Consider the following 18208-nt stretch of genomic DNA (forward strand, 5'->3'; position numbering starts at 1 on the left):
AATATGCAAAATTTATTTTGACTCTATTTTAGTATAAATATGAGAATCCAATAAATTAATCACCAAGATTGATAACTTTGGGAATTGTTATTGGTTTTTTTATGAATAAAACGGAGGAATAAATTGGTTAAAAAAATCTTTAAAATTAAGAAAATTAATAAAACATTGGGACATACTTATATTTTCTATTTTGAAAGTATTTTGCATATAAAAAATTTACAGGAAAAAATTGGATATCAACATGGTGTGCTCACAGAAATAATAGAACTAGAATATACAGGTTGGCCATTTAAGAAATTGATACTCTTTAGATACAAGTGGTTTGACCCAAATCCAACAAGAGGTACAAGAGTACACAATCAATATAACATAATTGAGGTTAATCATACGAGGGAGTATGATCGCTATGATCCTTTCATAATTGCATATAATATTAGGCAAGTGTATTATGATCCTTATCCATTGCGGTGGAATAAGTTCGATTGGTGGGTTATAATCAAAACTAAGCCTGTAGGTAGGGTGGAAGTCGAGAATGTGTTAAATGTTGCATATCAAAACGATATCTCCAGTGTTCACCAAATAGTGGACAAACTTTTAGAAAATGATTTGGAACATCCTGAACACATATTGGAAGAAGTTGTTATAAATGAAGTAAGAATTATATAAAACGAGGAAGAAGAATCAACTGATGAAGCTCAAACTAGTGAGGAAGAAGAATTCTCTGACGAGGAACAATACGTCGATGAGCTTTAAAAAGTTGGTTTCTGTAATAACTCTCGTTTATAGCTAGTTTCTTTATATGTTTCAATCTAAATATGTATTATATTATGCAGATGACAAGCAAGGTTCGAGGTAACAATGACCCTACTGGTTCTCGGGGTCGAGAAAAGACTAGGAAACCAAAGAGGAGGGTAGAAGATAATACTCAATCTTTTCCACCCTCTTCAGAGGTGCCTATGCCTATGTCTTTGCCTCCATCCCAGGGCTATTTTGAGCTGCCACAGCATCATGAGCCCTACACCTTCGTGTAGACACCAGGTCTTTCGTCACAGGGCCATAGGACTATACGTCCGACATACAGTCCACCTGCCTCACGACCACATGAATCGCAGCCATCTGCATCGCATGGATCGTATCAATCCATGTCATATCCACATGGATCATAGTCATCCGTGTCACAGCCACTCGGGTCACAGCAATCAGTATCACACCCACTTGTGCTCCATCCAGCTATGTCGCAGTCACAGGGATCGCAGCCATTTTCATCAGGGACTCCATCTATTTCAGGCCTTCGCCTGCGAGATACTAGCTCTGACCCCCCTACACCATCCACACATACCTCTGATATACATGTTTCGGACGGTGATGCTGATGATGACGAGGAGGTGCATTATGATTAATATGGCAAGATCATCATAGTCCCTGAGGGTGATGGGTAAGAGTTATTTGTTATTTTTACGTTTATTGTTTTGTACAGTTTTTACTAAGATATTAATGTATTTTTTATTATTAAATTGCAGGTTCATCCCGAGTAATATTACTACAAGGATAATTACCAAAGCAACCAGAAAGCTTTATGATTGTCCTTATGCAACTTGGAGTGAATTCCCATTCTCGCTGAAGGAGCAAATTTTCAATCACTTTAAGGTATAAATGTTCTTTTAAGCAGTGTAATTATTTATATTCATGATATTTTCATATAATATTTAACTTTTGAAATACAGATCAAGTGTGTATGGGAACACCGCTATAGCGCGAAAGTGGCTGCAAATTTTTATCTCAAAGCTCGCAAGCGGTTGTCACATACTTTCTCCAAAGCTAGAAAGTTGAACCAGAAGCCTGACTGGTTGCTTCAAAATTTATGGGAGGATTTGCAAAGGCAATGGCTTACCGCAAAGTTCTTAGAGAAGAGCGAAAAAGGAAAGAAAGCTCGCGCATCTGAGAAGGGAGAATCCTTGCACACTGGAGGTGCGATCGGCCTAGGGATAATAAAAAGAAGAATGGTACGTAATTACTTAATTTATTTTAATTTTCAAAGTATATCTATTCTGTTTATTAACTAAAATTTATGAGTTTTCGGAAAAAAAAGTTGGGGCGTCCGATGAACCAAGATGAGTTATTCAAGGAGACATATTGTAAAGAAGAAGAAAGAGACGGATCAAGAAAGGTGGGTCAAGGGCCGAGCCTTGACTGTACATGTAAGTTTTCACTTTTCATTAAGTATTTTGATTTACTTTATATAAATTTTAAAATACTAAGTCAATGTAATTTTTCTTATAGGGTCGCTTCACAACTGAAGTGGAGGAATTCATACGCAGTCAGCCACCTAATAAGTCGGGCGAGCCAATCCAACCTTCGGACGAGGATGCTGAAAGAATATGGACGGAGGCTGCAGGCAGTCCAAAATGGGGGAAGGTATAATGGCTTCCTACTAAGATATTTCATCGCTATAAATGTGGAATGCAGGGAATAAGGATTTCCTCGCAAGCCGAGCAACTTGATGGGGAGAGCCTCTCCGCTATGCGGGAGACTGTGACAAAGCTCACATCCGAGCTAGAAGCGGCCAAGGAAAGAGAAAAGCTTAGAGATGCTCAGTACATTGGCATGCAAGCTCAGTGCCAGGGCATGCAAGAGCAGCTCAAATCTCTCCTAGATTCTGGAGGTTTTCCGATTCCCTGGTCTCGTGAGTCATCGCCAGAGGTTCGCCTTCCCCGTGCTCGTTCCTCCCGTCCTCCCCGTGATCGTTCTTCCTGTCCTCGACAAGTAGACCCTTCTGGATACCGTCTTGGTGATGAAAGTTCATCAGACGGTGATGATAATGATGTACAAAACACTCCTTGACTTTTATACACTTTGAACTAGACAAATAGAATCGGTTTTCGAATGGGCTTGTAATAAGAGTTAACTTAGTTTGGTTAGCTTAATGTGTTAGTTCTATTGAACTTTATACTTTGTTGGTTTTAATGTTGTTGTTTATATTGTTGTTGTGTTGTTGTTGTTGTTGTTGTTGTTGCTTGTAATAGGAATTTGATATGCCGGCAGGTAGTGTAGCTGCCAAAACAGGCAGTTTCTGCCAAAATTATACCCAGAAAAGCGACCAACTTTGGTCGCTTGTTGGTCGCTTTTCTATTTAAAAAAATTATTTTCTAGAAAATAGCGACCAAGGTTGGTCGCTAATTAACCCAGATTTCTCAAAAAATGACCAACTTTGGTCACTATTCTATTAAAAAAAATCTGAAAAATAGCAACCAATTTTGGTCGCTTATGCTTAAAAAATAATTAAATTCTTGAAATTGGTCGCTTATATTTAAAAAAACTAATAAAAAAGCGGCCAACTTTGGTCGCTATTTTTCAAATTTTAAAATATAATATTTCGTTTACAGACCAAAGTTGGTCGCTATATTTTGATTAATAATAAATAAAAACGTAATTTAAATATAGAGACCAACTTTGGTCGCTAAATTTATATTATTAAAATATTAAAGCGATCAAAGTTGGTCGGTATATTATTTACTTAGCGGCGAACTTTGGTCCTTAAGGTAAAGGGACCAGCAAAATAGCGACCAGGCTTGTTTGGACGCTTTTTGGTCACTTTTTGACCTGTAAGCGATCAACTTTGGTCGCTTTTTGTGATCGTTTTTTTTTTTGGATTTCTAGTAGTGTTGGTGTATACATAATTAGTTCACATAATTAAGGAAAATCCAAGGGTTTGCTTGAAAGCAACCGAATCATAGGTGGTTTGGCTTACTAGCTCATACATACATCTCTTCATCTACTACTTTTCTTCGAGTCTAAGAAGGCTAATGGAGTGAGTGAGGTGAGAGTATACTTTTGACGTGCAATCCTCATTTGCTTTAATACAGGAATCTAGTCGTGACTTTCGCTGGCAAACTACTAAGCCTTAAAAAAAATAACAACAAAACCAAATAATAAGGAAAAAGAATAGACTTAGGAACCAAATTTCAAGTTATCACCAAACTTCCTTCTGTCTTTATTTTTGCTTACCTTTCTGTTTACTTTTCTTTAAATTATTTTCTTTTTTCAGTTATGACACTCCCTTAGTAATACGCGCTCATTCATTTCACCTTATCACTGTAGTAAAAGGGATCTAATCAGTATTAATTCTCGAATTTTCTCATATATAACCTCCACTTATGTCCAAAGAATATACATTTCACCTTCATAGATAATTAACTCGGTTAAGAGTGACCAACTTGTCTCTGTACATGGCACTTGGACCAGCTCTTAGCTCTAGTAAATTGCATTCAGTTAATGCTATTGTGATATTTATAATCATATTTATACCTACGTTGACACCGCATAAATCAACAACCCTCTCCGTTCATTACTTTGACTTTTCACGCCCCTTAAGAAATAATAATTGTAATATGTATGTCACCATATAACCCCTAATAATGATAACATTTCAAAAAATCTTGGGAAATAATTTTAAAAATGAATAGTTAATGATAAGAGTAAAACAAGAAAAAAATTATCGTTCTTTTGATTTGCTAAAATGAACAAATAAAAATAAAAATATATTTTTAATATAATGGACAAATAAAAGTGAACGGAGAGCGTAAAACTTAGTTTTAAACTTTCTGTAAATTGAAGAAAAGTGACACCAAGAATATATAGAAATGTTAGGAAACACGACACCTTAGTTGCTTGTCATGTTAAGCTAGACCAAGTGTAGTGCAAAAGAGGGATTCTACTATTTAGTTAAAGACACTTTTCTTTAGCAGGATGTATTAGGAAAGATTGGTTGGCGATAGACTTGAAAATTCATTCATTATATTTCATCCACTAGTTAACTCTTGGGCGGTATTAATTTTGACTCTCCATACAATTTCTTAATTACCATTCACTATATATATATATATATATATATATATATATATATATATATATATACTAACTAACAAAAGCTGTACTTGCTATCACTCCACTCTCTATTCTTTCATCACTCTTTCTCTTCTATTCATCTGCTTCTCTCTTTGTCACTTCTTTTAGTATACTTTTATCTTAATTTTTCGTCTTATGGAAATCTCCGAAGATTCAGCCGATCGCACGTTAGTATTCAAAGGGAAACGTAGTAAGCGACCACGGCAGTTGTCTCTTGTTGGCATGGCTGTGGCGGTCACTTCCACGTCATCAACCGGCGGCGGCGGTGCTGGTGGTGGAACTGGTGGCAGTAGTGATGATATTGGCGGCGGAGGAGAATTTTACTCTTCGTCAATTCAGTATTCACCAACTACTTCTTCTACTCATATATCGACTAGTTCAGAGGAAGATGAGGACATGGCCAATTGCTTAATACTATTAGCACAAAGTGGCCGATGCCAGAAACTACAAGTGGAAAGTAGTGAACGTAAGATGGTAAAAATCAGTAGCCGAAAATTTACAGAAATGGCCACTTGTACAACTGGAAAAGCCGGGTTCTATGTCTATGAGTGCAAAACTTGTAACAGAACTTTCCCATCTTTTCAAGCACTGGGTGGGCATAGAACAAGTCACAAAAAAGCCAAAACCATAGTAGAAGAGAAAAAATCTACAGCTGATTCAGAAAATCCTGATCATCAAAATGAAGAAAAGTTGAACGAGATTATTACGCCAACCCAAATAGTGAATAAAGGTAATTCACACAGCAAGCCAAAAATTCATGAGTGTTCAATTTGTGGGGCAGAATTCTCGTCAGGACAAGCTTTGGGTGGTCATATGAGAAGACATAGACCACCACCTATGATTACAGCAACAAACAGTACTAAGGTTACAGGTGAGACGACTTCGGAATCATCACATAATGATGATGAGAATTCGAATAAGGAGAAGCCAAGAATCATTTTATCGCTTGATCTTAACTTGCCGGCGCCGCCCGAAGATGATTCAAAGTTTGGTTTTTCAGCCAATAAGCAAAGTCTTGTCTTCTCCCCTACGGCTTTGGTGGATTGCCATTACTAGTTAATTAACTCCGCTAGTTAAAGAGGAGAGTTTTTCTCTCTTTTTTTTTACCACTGTTGATTATTGATATTCAATTAGTGTGAATTTGTTACAAATTTGTCATTACAATTTTTAGAATTATAGGTTGTTCTTTCTAATATTTAAGTCATATTCCTGACAATGTAGATATATTTTTGAATTATTTTAATCACATACAAATAGTTACAATTTTTTTATAAGATTCTAACTAATGTTATACTTGTCATAAAAATTATCTGTGATGATTTTATAAGCAATTTTATTGTAAAGATTATCTGTGATGATTTAATAAGTAATTTGATTATAAAATTATTATTTTTATAATGTCAATATATGATTCTACTTCTTTTTCTTTTTGGGAAGAGAATTTGTTTTAACCAATGTTGATCATCTACTTTATTAGAAGTTTCACTACTTTAATAGTGGTTGTATTCATGGTTGTACTTCATTCACGAAAAGGGAAGTGACGGGGCATCTTTAAATTTACTGATATGGAGATATATACACACACGTAAAAGTATTTTCTATAACTTTAATTGTTTTTGTTTATTGAGTGGAGAGCGATGTGTAACACATTGACACTCCACAAAAGAAAAAAGCAAAGGGATAGAGGAGTTCGATAACACCAAAGTATGGCTAACCAATAAAATCTGTGGATTAGGTTATTCGTCTGTGTGTTTTCTTGATTACTACTAGCAGAAAACAGCTAAGAAAAATACGTAGAAAACAGAGTGGAGCTCCTTCAGTTTGTTTCTTTTCATTAAATAAATAAATGGATAGGGAAGATATATGGTTGGGTAACCGCCAATACCATGTGTATCCACCTGTATGTTACATTTTCTTGTCTTTGTTGCCTTCACCTAAGAACCTAGCTACTTAAAGTTAGTTACTCTATTATATTTGTTTCTTTCTTTTAGTACTAGCTATGACCTGTCGCTTAATTTTTCCATTAAAAGTTTGGTGTCAAAATTAATGGCAGATTACATTTTTTATCGCTATATTTAGTACCTTTTCTTTTACTATACGTATTATCTTTTTGTTTACTGACAATCATAATTTCGTTGATATTTAGCACTAATTTGCGATTAAAATAAGTTTTTTTTTATAATATTATGCTTGGGATTACTCTCCGGTGTGATGCAGCTGAAAAGCAATATAGGGAAATACTTCTCTCTATAAAAATAACACAGTTAAGCCAAAAAAAAAAAGAGTGATACGGTAGAACAACATACCCGGTATAATCCCATATAGTGATGTCTAGTGAGGGTAGTGTTGTATTGGGAAAAATTGTATTTAAATATAAAGGTGACGTGTCGAAACACGTAGACTGGTCAAATGGTCAAAGAATTACAACTAGCCAAGAGGCACGAGTTGCAACAGATACGAGCAAATGGCAGAGGAAGAGGCACGGGCAGGAATACAAATAACCCAACACTCGTACCTATCTAAGTCATTTATGTTTGAGAATTAAAAGGAATGAATTTGACAATAGAAAAGAGTGCAGATATGGCATTTAATAGGCATTAAATATGGAATACGTTAGGGAATTTGTATTGAATATAATGATTATGTAACGTAATATTAAATGTCTTTAATTACTCATAATAGCCTCATTATGATTTGGGCGAAACGTATATCCCCAAGATATCTATAAAATGGAGACATCTGATCAATTGTAAGGACACGAAACATTATTGATATAAAACTTTGGTTTACTTGTTTTTCTTGATTACTCTCTTGTTACCTAAATTACTTCCTTCTATACACTCTTTTGATTATCAGTAACTCGTGTTCTTCTAAATTCTAGCTTTGACTAAAATATTATTTTTTGGTTAAACAAATTGGTTCCATTGTCGGGAATCTGATAATCTATTTTCTTTTCGCTTAATTTTCCTTGTTGCATCAACTATGTCGAACAACAATGACAACGTCCGAGGAAACCAAGAAAACCAGATGAACCAACAACTTCAGAGAGACCCTCAGGATAATAACGCGCTGATTATTTCTCCACAAGGCTCTCCTCGGCGATCTCGTGAAGGCACTCCTGAGGGATCTCATACTGATGGACAGGCTCAATTCAAAAATGTTGAAGCTATGGATGAGGCTTTGCAAAAACTTATTACCGCACAGGTCAATAAAGCCGTTTAGGCCTTGGTTAACCAGTTACCTGTTGCACCCCCCACACCTACTCCAAATAACAACACTCTGGAGAACTCTCGTTCCAGGCTTGTTAATTCAGGCAGCGGTGGAACCCCCAATGAATCGCAGGATGGAGAACCAGGTAATTTAGTTAATTCAAATTTACAAAATTTGATACTAACCTTGCAGAAACAGCTCAAGGATCAAAGTGAGCGCATAGAGCAGATTCCCGGAGTGCCGCCCATAATCAAAGGGGTAGATATGGATAGATATTCACAACAACCCTGGAAGCCTAGTGCTGCTCCACTCCCAATTCCAAAAAAGTTCAGAATTCCTGATATTCCAAAATATGATGGAACGACAAACCCACGAGATCACGTGACTGCATTCACGACGGGTGTAAAAAGCAACGATTTGACTAAGTAGGAGATTGAATCAGTATTAGTCAAAAAAATTGGTGGAACGCTCACCAAAGGAGCGCTAACATGGTATTCTTTTTTACCCAAAAATTCTATAAATTCCTTTGCTGAGCTTGCAAATTCCTTCATCAAAGCACCCTTGGGAGCTCAAAAGGTAGAGAAGAGGATGGAGGATATTTTCAAAATCAAGCAAGGGGACTAAGAACTGCTTAGAGAGTTCGTGGACAGATTCCAACGTGAAAGAATGATATTACCACGTGTACCAGATAATTGGGCGGCTATAGCTTTCACAAGCAATTTGAATGAAAAAAGCTCAGAAGCTACGAGGCGACTCAAAGAAAGCCTTCGTGAATTTCCAGCTACAACGTGGAATGACGTTTACAACAAGTATAGCACGAAGTTGAAAATAGAAGAAGATACTGTTCCACGACTTCAAAAAGAAGAAAGGTAAGTTCGAGACGTGCGGAGACCGAAAAAAGATCCGGTAAGAACAGGTACGAGCCCTATGTGGGACGTGCGGGAAAAGACTCACGATCAAAGCAGGATAATCAAAGGTACGATCACAGATCAAGAAACAGAGAATCAGGTTCTTTATCAAAATTCAAGAACGAGTGAAATAACTATGAGTCACGAGATAATGATAGAAATTTGAAGGCGAGATTCGGTGGTTACAACTTCAACGTCAGCACCTCCGAGCTCGTAGCTGTTTTGAGAAGTATGGGAGATAAGGTACGATGGCCAAAGAAAATGAGATCGAACCCAAACAGGCTCAACCCTGACCATTGGTGCGAGTTCCATAATGACCACGGACATAAAACAGCAGATTGCATGTTTTTGCAAAGTGAAGTTGATCATTTATTAAAACAAGGGTACCTTACTGAGTTGTTCTGTGAGAAAGGCAAGCAAGCTTACATGAAGAACAGGCAGGAGCCTCCAAAACCACCTTCTCCCAAAAGAACTGTCAACTTTATAAGTGGGGGTGAAGACGTCAAGGGTATATCATATGCAGCAGCTAACAAAATTTCCAAAGTAACAATTACCCAAGGGAAACGGGTGCGGTATGTTTTAGAGGAAGACAACATTATATTCAATGATGCAAATGCAGATGGCGTATTAACCCCTCATAACGACGCACTGGTAATATCTTTAATTATACATGATACTAATATGAAACGAGTTTTGATTGATCCAGGTAGTTCCGTGAACATTATTTTACTGAGAGTATTACGTGAGATGCAAGCTGAAGATAAAATGATACAAAAGGCGCATACTCTATCTGGATCAGATAATTCTAGTATCCTCACGAAAGGAGAGGTAACACTCACCACATCCGCTGAAGGAGTCATTAAAGATACAAAGTTCCAGGTGGTAGATATGGAGATGGCTTACAACATGATTCTTGGGAGACCATGGATCTACGAAATGGATGTTGTTCCTTCAACCTTGTATCAAGTTATTAAATTCCCATCGCCATGGGGAATATGTCAAATTCGGGGAGATCAACATACAACCAGGGCTATCAACTCTGTTGCAGATACAAGCATGAGAAATGAAGGTAAATAGCAATCAAAGAAGACAGTTGATGTCACCACAACACAAACCTCAACTGAACAAGGGCAAATAGATGTAGATTCAAGGCCTGATAACATTCAAGAACCAGAAGAGAATGAAAATATCAAAACAACAATAGAGGAATTAGAGCCTATCGTGTTATTTGCTCAATGGCCTGACAAAAAAGTCTATGTTGGAGCCAATCTTAGCCAAGGTATGAGAGGTAAGTTAATTGAATTTTTGAAAACTAACGTGGATTGCTTTGCTTGGTCCCATTCTGACATGACAGGAATACCCCGGAGGTGATGACCCATAAACTAAATGAAGATCCATCGTAGCCTCCTGTCAAGCAAAACAAAAGAAAGCAAGGAACTTTCAAGAATTAGGTGATTCACGAAGAAGTCCAAAAATTGCTAAAAATTGGTTCTATTCGTGAGGTAAAATATCCTAACTTGTTAGCTAACACTGTTGTAGTTCCAAAGAAGAACGGTAAGTGGCGGGTATGTGTAGATTACACAGATCTTAATAAAGTCTGCCCTAAAGATTCTTTTCCACTACCACACACAGATCAATTGATTGATGCAACTGCAGGTCACGAACTATTAAGTTTTTTAGATGCATATTCAAGTTATAATCAGATTAAAATGGATCCGGGAGATGAAGAAAAAACTTCATTCATAACAGACAAGGGGACTTACTGTTATAAGGTAATGCCCTTTGGTCTGAAGAATGCAGGTGCAACGTATCAGAGGTTAGTTACCAAAATGTTCAAGAGCATTTAGGAAAGACTATGGAGGTATATATAGATGATATGCTTGTTAAAACTCAGTATTCAAAAGATCACATATCACACTTATCTGACACATTTTCAATTTTGCGCAAATTTAATATGAAGTTAAATCCCAAAAAATGTGCGTTTGGTGTTGCATCAGACAAGTTTTCGGGTTTTCTTGTTTCTAACCGAGGTATTGAAGTAAATCCTGCACAGATCAAGGCCATTGAGGAAATCCCTGATATAATTTCAAACAAGAAAGAAGTTCAAAGATTAACAGGGAGAATTGCAGCCTTGGGAAGATTCATTTCTAAATCATCAGAGAAGTGTTTCAAATTCTTCTCAGCCATTAAGAAGCAGGATCATTTCGAATGGAATGAGGAATGTCAACAGGCACTCAGGAATTTGAAAATGTACTTATCAAATCCACCTTTGCTGGCAAAACCAAAGGCTGGGGAAAGACTACTCATTTACCTTGCTATTTTGGAAGTTGCGGTAAGCACTGTTTTGGTTCGAGAAGAACAAGGTAAACAATCCCCTATCTACTATGTTAGTAATTCTTTGTTAGATGCGGAGACACAGTATCCTCAGTTAGAAAAACTTGCACTTGCATTAATCTTGGCATCTAGAAAGTTAAGACCTTACTTTCAGTGTCATCCTATCGCCGTAGTAACTGCTTACCCTTTACGTAATATATTACATAAGCATGAGCTATCAGGTAGGTTAGCTAAGTGGTCAATAGAGTTGAGTGAATATGAAATCACATACCAACCTAGAACTGCTATAAAATCATAAGTGTTAGCTGATTTCGTGGCCGATTTTAGCCAAGAGATGCAATTAGAAGCAGAAAAAGAATTACAGGTATTCAATGGGGCTAACCCGGGAACTTGGACTTTATTCACTGATGGCTCATCTAATGTGAAAGGTGCAGGTTTAGGGATGTTCTTGGTACCATCTACGGGTGAGACCATTCGACAAGCTATTAAATGTCACTCTATAACTAACAATGAAGTGGAGTATGAGGCTATGATTGCAGGTCCAGAATTGGCACGAGAGCTTGGCATGAATCAGATTATAATTAAGAGTGATTCGCAACTCGTGGTTAATCAAATGCTAGGGACTTATGCAAATAGGGAAGCAAGGATGCAACAATACTTAGAAAAGGTACGGGAATTGATAAAGCAATTTCAAACCTGGAAAGTTATACAAATACCAAGGGATGAAAATGCTGAAGTAGACGCCCTAGCTAATCTCGCATCTGCAGCTGATGTGGCAAGCGATGCAAACGCCTCAGTTATACATTTGTTTCATTCAGTTCTCGATCCTGATAAGAATAAGGTAAATTTTAATAATTTAACTTGGGATTGGAGGAACGAGATTTTTGCTTTTTTGCAGTATGGTACCATCCCTGATGAAAAGAAGAAAGCTCATGCGGTTCGAAAAAAGGCTGCTTGGTACTGCTTAAAGCAAGGCAATTTGTATCGTAAAATGTTTAGTGGTCCCCTAACAAGATGCCTCGGACCTTCACAAACGGAGTATGTAATGAAAGAAATACACGAGGGACATTGCGGGAATCACGCAGGAGCAAGGTCATTGGTAAGAACCTTAATTAGGGCAGGTTATTATTGGCCTAAAATGGAAAAAGAAGCAGAAAATTTCATGGCCAAATGTGATAAATGTCAAAGGTACGGTAACAATATGCATAGACCTGCAGAATTATTACATCCGGTCATTGCCCCATGGCCATTTATGAAATGAGGAATGGATATCGTGGGTCCATTACCACAAGCAAAAGGACAGGTAAAATTTCTGCTCGTACTCACTTATTATATTACTAAATGGGTGGAGGCAGGAGCTTTTAAACAGGTGCGAGAAAAGGAAGTCAAAGATTTTCTTTGGCGGAATATCATATGCCTATTCGGTGTACCAAAGGAAATCGTGTGCGATAATGGTCCTCAATTTATTGGAGCACAAATCATAGAATTCTTTCAAAGTTAGCAAATTAAAAGGATTACGTCAACACCTTATCATCCGGAGGGTAATGGGCAAGCAGAATCAACGAACAAGGTTATTGTTAATAATTTAAAGAAACGATTAGAGGAATCGAAAGGTAACTGGCCCGAAGTGTTACCTGAAGTTTTATGGGCATATCGCACAACTGCAAAAACAAGTACAGGAGAAACACCGTTTTCATTGGTTTATGGAGCTAAGGCTTTAATTCCAGTTGAGATAGGGGAACCAAGTACGCGGTTCACACAGGCGACACAAGAATATAATGACGAGGAGATGTGGGTCAATCTAGATTTACTCGAGGGGAGGAGAGAAGCTGCATTGATAAGAATGGCAGCATAAAAGCAAGTCATAGAACGATATTACAACCGAAAAGCACGCCTCAGATTCTTCAAAGTGGGGGATTTCGTGCTTAAAAAGGTTTTTCAATCCACAAAGGCAACCAACACGGGTAAATTAAGTCCAACATGGGAAGGACCCTATAGAGTTCGTGATATTGCAGGCAGGGGAGCATATGAGCTGGAGACAATGGATGGCAAGATACTACCTTCACATTGGAATGTTGTTCATTTGAAGAGATACTATTTCTAAGAAATACCCACGGTCAGGTATCACTATTTCAAATTTAATTTTTGAATTGTTAAAATTTTACTAACAATTTTAGATGATAGGCAAAAAGCTAACCTGTACTAAATGATGAGTCACGACCTGTAAGGCACACGGAATAACCTAAAATTCTTGGCCTAGGGTTACAATTATTCTGATAGAAATTCATACGGGTTAAGCAGTCTTTATCTAAAATCGCATCTCCGAGTCCGTATGTTTTTCCTTTTCAGGAAAAGGACCAAATGAGAGAATATATCAAGTGCTCGAGGCTTCATACTTCAGCACTCAAACACTTGGGGGACTATATAATATACACAAATATGTGTATAAAGAGGGCAAAAAAGATTAAGAAAAATCAAACCTAAAAAAGTCAAGTGCAGAGTAAAAGTCACAAGGTCACGAGATGAAGCCACGAGCTAAGGCCAAAGAAAAACCTCACTATAGTAAGGGTAAAGGCTATGTACTAAAACGGGTTATAAGAAAACCCCGTGTCTATTATTCTTCTTTTGAAAAAATCTGTTACAAGAAAAACAGTTGCGAGAAAGTTATAGATGTCTCAAATACATGTAAAGTATTATTCAAAACTTGTCAAAGTTATTTCAAAGAAACATGTGTGTTCCTATTTCTTTTATCGTATTGTAACACCATTATGAAGTTGAGACATCTTCTTCATTAAGTGTCGAAAATATAAAAGGGCCCTCTTTTATAAAACTCATGTTTAACTAATTAGTCATGAGATTAACATAAGCATTTTCGAAGAACAAAAATGCGAATTATTCTATAAGTCCTTAAAAATAAAGGCAAGAATAAAGCAGACAGAAGTTTAAGATAATAACATGAAAAACTTCTTAATATCTAAAAACTGAAGACTAAGTACGAACTTAGTCATAAAGCTATGAAATTGTTTATACAAATTGCCCCATAAAAGACTTGGGGACTTGCGTTTCCAAATCCAACCCTCAAATGAAGCTAAGGGTTTAATTACAATTTTTCAAAATAAAAACAAAACAAAATCATTCAAATGATTAAAACTGGTCACTGAGAAGTTTGCGGAACTAAAGCAGGAGCATCAATAGCAGTGAGCTCAATTTGGGCAGGTGCATCAACAGATGCAGTTTCAACTTGGCTTGCAGAAACAGGCTCGGTTGGGCTTGAAAGAGTTGGGATACCCGTATCAACTTCAATATTAACGGGAGCTTCAACCACGGGAGAAGGGAAGTCCTGAGTTTGCTGAGCTTTTTCAATGGTTTCATTGATCTTAGCTAACTCCGACTCCAGGTTGAAGTTTTCTTGGCCAGCTTCAATTAGGGTATCTCGACGAGAATTCAAAAATGCCCAACTTACCTCAACAACAGATTTTTCTTCAAGGGTCTCACAATCCTTTTCCCAATCAGCAATCTCATTCTTTAGCTCTTCGTTTTCAGCCAAGGCGGAGTTGTAAGAAGCTTGAAGAGAGGCATGAGAGCTCTCTAAAGAACGAACCTTGTCAGCCGAGACTCGAAGGTCTTCTTGTGCTTGAGTTAAGCTTTGCACGAGCTCCCCAACGTAAACTTCTTTTTGACTCAAAAGAGCCTTCAACTCTCTGTTCTCTTCGCTGGCTTTAGATAGTTGCTCTGAGAAGGAAGATTCAAGACGTTCTTTGTCTTTTTCTGCTTGGCTCGAGGAAGCCTTTGCGACCACTAACTCTGAAGTTAAAGCCCGCACCTGTTGTTCTAGGGTACTCTTGCCTTCATGTAAATCTTCCATATCAATTTGTGCACTCTCAAATTGTTCCTTCCAATTGATCGCCTCCAATTGAGAATCACGTGCTACCTTCTCTAAGAGAGGGATTTTGCTCATCATTTCTGTGCCGATAAGATAGGCCTAAAAAAAGGGAAAGGAAATAAGAATATAAGAATCCTAAAGATAAATTTTTTTTTATATAAGGAAGAGAAGGAAAGTACCTTCAAAGTGGCATGCACGATATCACTCATTAGAGTTAGGGAATTATGGCTCTCCAGCTTTGCTTTATCAATTGAACCGATTAAAGGTTCTAGCCGTACGTCTGCCTGACCAGACTTCCTCAAAAGGTTGTTGTCACCAGGAACTTCAATGGTTACCCTCCTCATAGCGGCACTTCTACTTGAAGACCCCGCTTCCGTATGATGAATGATAGGAGGGTGAGTTGTTGAAGGAGGAGTGGTAGAGGAAGTGAAAACAGTAGAAGAAGGAACAGAAACAACTGGGGCTGGTAAGGAAGGAATCACAGGCACGGAAGTTGAGAAAGAAGATAAGGGTATTTCATCTAAAACAGGCCCTAAACTTCCACTGCCAAAACAACTAAAGAAAAGTTGATCAATAGATTCATGGGTATCATGGGGAGTGACGTCATCATCAGGAATTATTACTGGGGTTTCAACAGGAGGAATAGAAAGACGAGGGGAAACTTCAACTTCGTCATCAGAGACGATGCGTCTCCTAGCTCGTGGCCTCGTCACCAGGGAACCCCCATCTTCCTCTTCTTCAGAGTATCCTTCTTCAACAGTTTTTCTTTTTGCAGAAGAAGAAACCAAGACTATTTCTTGGGCTCTTTCTAAAGAGATACGGGTTCCCGAAGAGATACGAGAGGCCGCAACTGCTTCAGCAGTAACTCCTCGAATAGCAAATCTTGATAAAAAGAAGGATGGAAGTTAGAACCATAAAGAAAAATATATACATGCGTGACAGATGAAATAAAAACTCTTACCATGAGTCTTTACTTTCCAACCGTAACGGTTAGAAAGTGTTTTCCAAGACCTACCATCTATTGGTTCGGCCTTCAGCAATTTATCTACCCAACCATAAAAATTGGGAATATTTTCCACTACTCTCATGGTTGCTAAAAAAAAGGGAGGAACAAAAATTAGAGAAGTTGATAAACTTAAAGGAAAAAGGTACGAGATGGATAAAAGACTTACGTGCAAAATTCCACTTCTCAGGGAAGGGAACGTTATTCTCACCCACTAAACCAACAGTGGGGGCAACAACAAAGCGGGTGTACCAGCCACGGTCTTTGTTATCTTCAGGGCTCACTAAAACCCTCTTACTCCTGGCCACTAGGGTAAAATGCCATTACGGAAAAGTCTAGGGGAGTAAAGATGAATCAGGTGAGGGAAAGTAAAGGAAACGTCAGCCAAATTGGTTAGATGCCTCAGACAGGAAACAACCCTCCATATGATTGGGCCAATTTGACCCAAACAGGCATTAAAGAAACGGCAAAATTCAAGAATAACTGGGTCAATGGCTTGTTTGAACCCTAAAATGAAAGGGTATGTATAAACAAAAGAGAACTCAGTCAAGTAAGAAGTAATTCTCTGATTTGGATTAGGGATAATAATGGGAAAATCATTACTCCAATGGCAGTCTTTGCGAACTACAGGAGTTAAAACTTCTGTAATTTGAGTGGGGTAAGCGTCAGCACGATCTAAGGCGGAAACCTGGTTTCTAAGAGATTCCCTATCATGGTAAAAAGATAATTCTGTCGGGATTATTTCCTCTACTAAAGGTTCACGTAATGGTTCAGAAGGTTCTTTATCCCTACAAGAAGATCTGTAAGAAAGGGAACCTCTAGTTCTGGAAGAAGGACCAGAACTAGGTGAGGGTATAGACGAACCACCACCGCGAGTAGACCCTAAGTTACGAAGTCTACCTCCCTTTCTATGTCTAATGGGGGCGTTAGGGAAGGTATCAACAATGGACCTCTCCTAGGATTAGGATTTGGTGAAGACATGGCGAAGAAGAAGAATGTGAGGAATTAAGTATTCAATAAGCTTTATGTGGTAAAAGACAAGGAGAGAAGTTATATATATATAGAAGTTATATATATATTAATACGCCACCGCCAAAGGTAAAAGTGCAGTGATGGAAGGACCATAATAATGATAACTAGCACTTCGTGAATAGTGGAGCCGTAAAAAGCCTTGAAAAAGGGCTGCAAAACTGCAGAACTAATAAAAAAAAGACACGTGTACAGAGCATTAAATGGAAGCGACAATTAAAGCATCAATTTTGTCATAGCATTAATGGTGACAAAAATTCTCTTTTAATGAAATCCACTTCCCAAATATTCAACTGATGAATAAATGGAAAGTGGGGGGACTATCTGTATTGGAAAAAATTGTATTTAAATATAAAGGTGACGTGTCGAATACGTGTCGAAACACGTAGACTGGTCAAATGGTCAAAGAATTACAACTAGCCAAGAGACACGAGTTACAACAGATACGAGCAAATGGCAGAGGAAGAGGCACGGGCAGGAATACAAATAACCCAGCACCCGTACCTATCTAAGTCATTTATGTCTCAGAATCAAAATGAATGAATCTGACAATAGAAAAGAGTGCACATATGGCATTTAATAGGCATTAAATGTGGAATACGTTAGAGAATTTGTATTGACTATAATGATTATGTAACGTAGCATTAAATTTATTTAATTACTCATAATAGCCTCATTATGATTTTGGCAAAACGTATATCCCCACGATATCTATAAAAGGGAGACATCTGATTAATTGTAAGGACACGAAATACTATTGATATAAAACTTTGGTTTACTAGTTTTTCTTGAGTACTCTCTTGTTACCTAAATTACTTCCTTCTATACACTCTTTTGATTATCAGGAACTCGTGTTATTCTAAATTCTAGCTTTGACTAAAATATCATTTTTTGGTTAAACAAATTGGTTCCATAAATCTTATCCCTACTTTGTAA

General features: G+C 37.5%; 2 protein-coding genes across 2 annotated transcripts; both read left to right on the top strand.

The window, feature by feature from the left end:
- The first annotated feature begins 4927 nt into the window (after window positions 1-4927).
- LOC104226304 (zinc finger protein ZAT5-like) lies at window positions 4928-6179 on the top strand. Its single transcript, XM_009778253.2, has one exon. The coding sequence runs from the start codon at window positions 5041-5043 to the stop codon at window positions 5959-5961; it is 921 nt and encodes a 306-aa protein (XP_009776555.1). The 5' UTR covers window positions 4928-5040; the 3' UTR covers window positions 5962-6179.
- A 2602-nt stretch (window positions 6180-8781) lies between these two features.
- LOC138871213 (uncharacterized) lies at window positions 8782-13461 on the top strand. Its single transcript, XM_070149081.1, has 6 exons — window positions 8782-8984; window positions 9182-10092; window positions 11021-11578; window positions 11792-12132; window positions 12256-12331; window positions 13373-13461. Exons 1-6 carry the CDS (start codon window positions 8782-8784, stop codon window positions 13459-13461), a joined length of 2178 nt encoding a protein of 725 aa, XP_070005182.1.
- The last annotated feature ends 4747 nt before the right edge of the window (window positions 13462-18208 follow it).

Source organism: Nicotiana sylvestris, chromosome 6 (genome assembly GCF_000393655.2).
Source record: "Nicotiana sylvestris chromosome 6, ASM39365v2, whole genome shotgun sequence".
Classification (NCBI taxonomy): domain Eukaryota; kingdom Viridiplantae; phylum Streptophyta; class Magnoliopsida; order Solanales; family Solanaceae; genus Nicotiana; species Nicotiana sylvestris.

What these genes read in the sequence shown, in the direction of transcription:
- LOC104226304 (XM_009778253.2), top strand. Translation starts at nt 5,041, where the DNA reads ATGGAAATCTCCGAAGATTCAGCCGATCGCACGTTAGTATTCAAAGGG.
- LOC138871213 (XM_070149081.1), top strand. Translation starts at nt 8,782, where the DNA reads ATGATATTACCACGTGTACCAGATAATTGGGCGGCTATAGCTTTCACA. An exon ending in CGACTTCAAAAAGAAGAAAG is followed by an intron (nt 8,985 to 9,181) that starts GTAAGTTCGAGA and finishes AGATAATGATAG; the next exon opens with AAATTTGAAGGCGAGATTCG. An exon ending in TACAAGCATGAGAAATGAAG is followed by an intron (nt 10,093 to 11,020) that starts GTAAATAGCAAT and finishes GTGTTGCATCAG; the next exon opens with ACAAGTTTTCGGGTTTTCTT.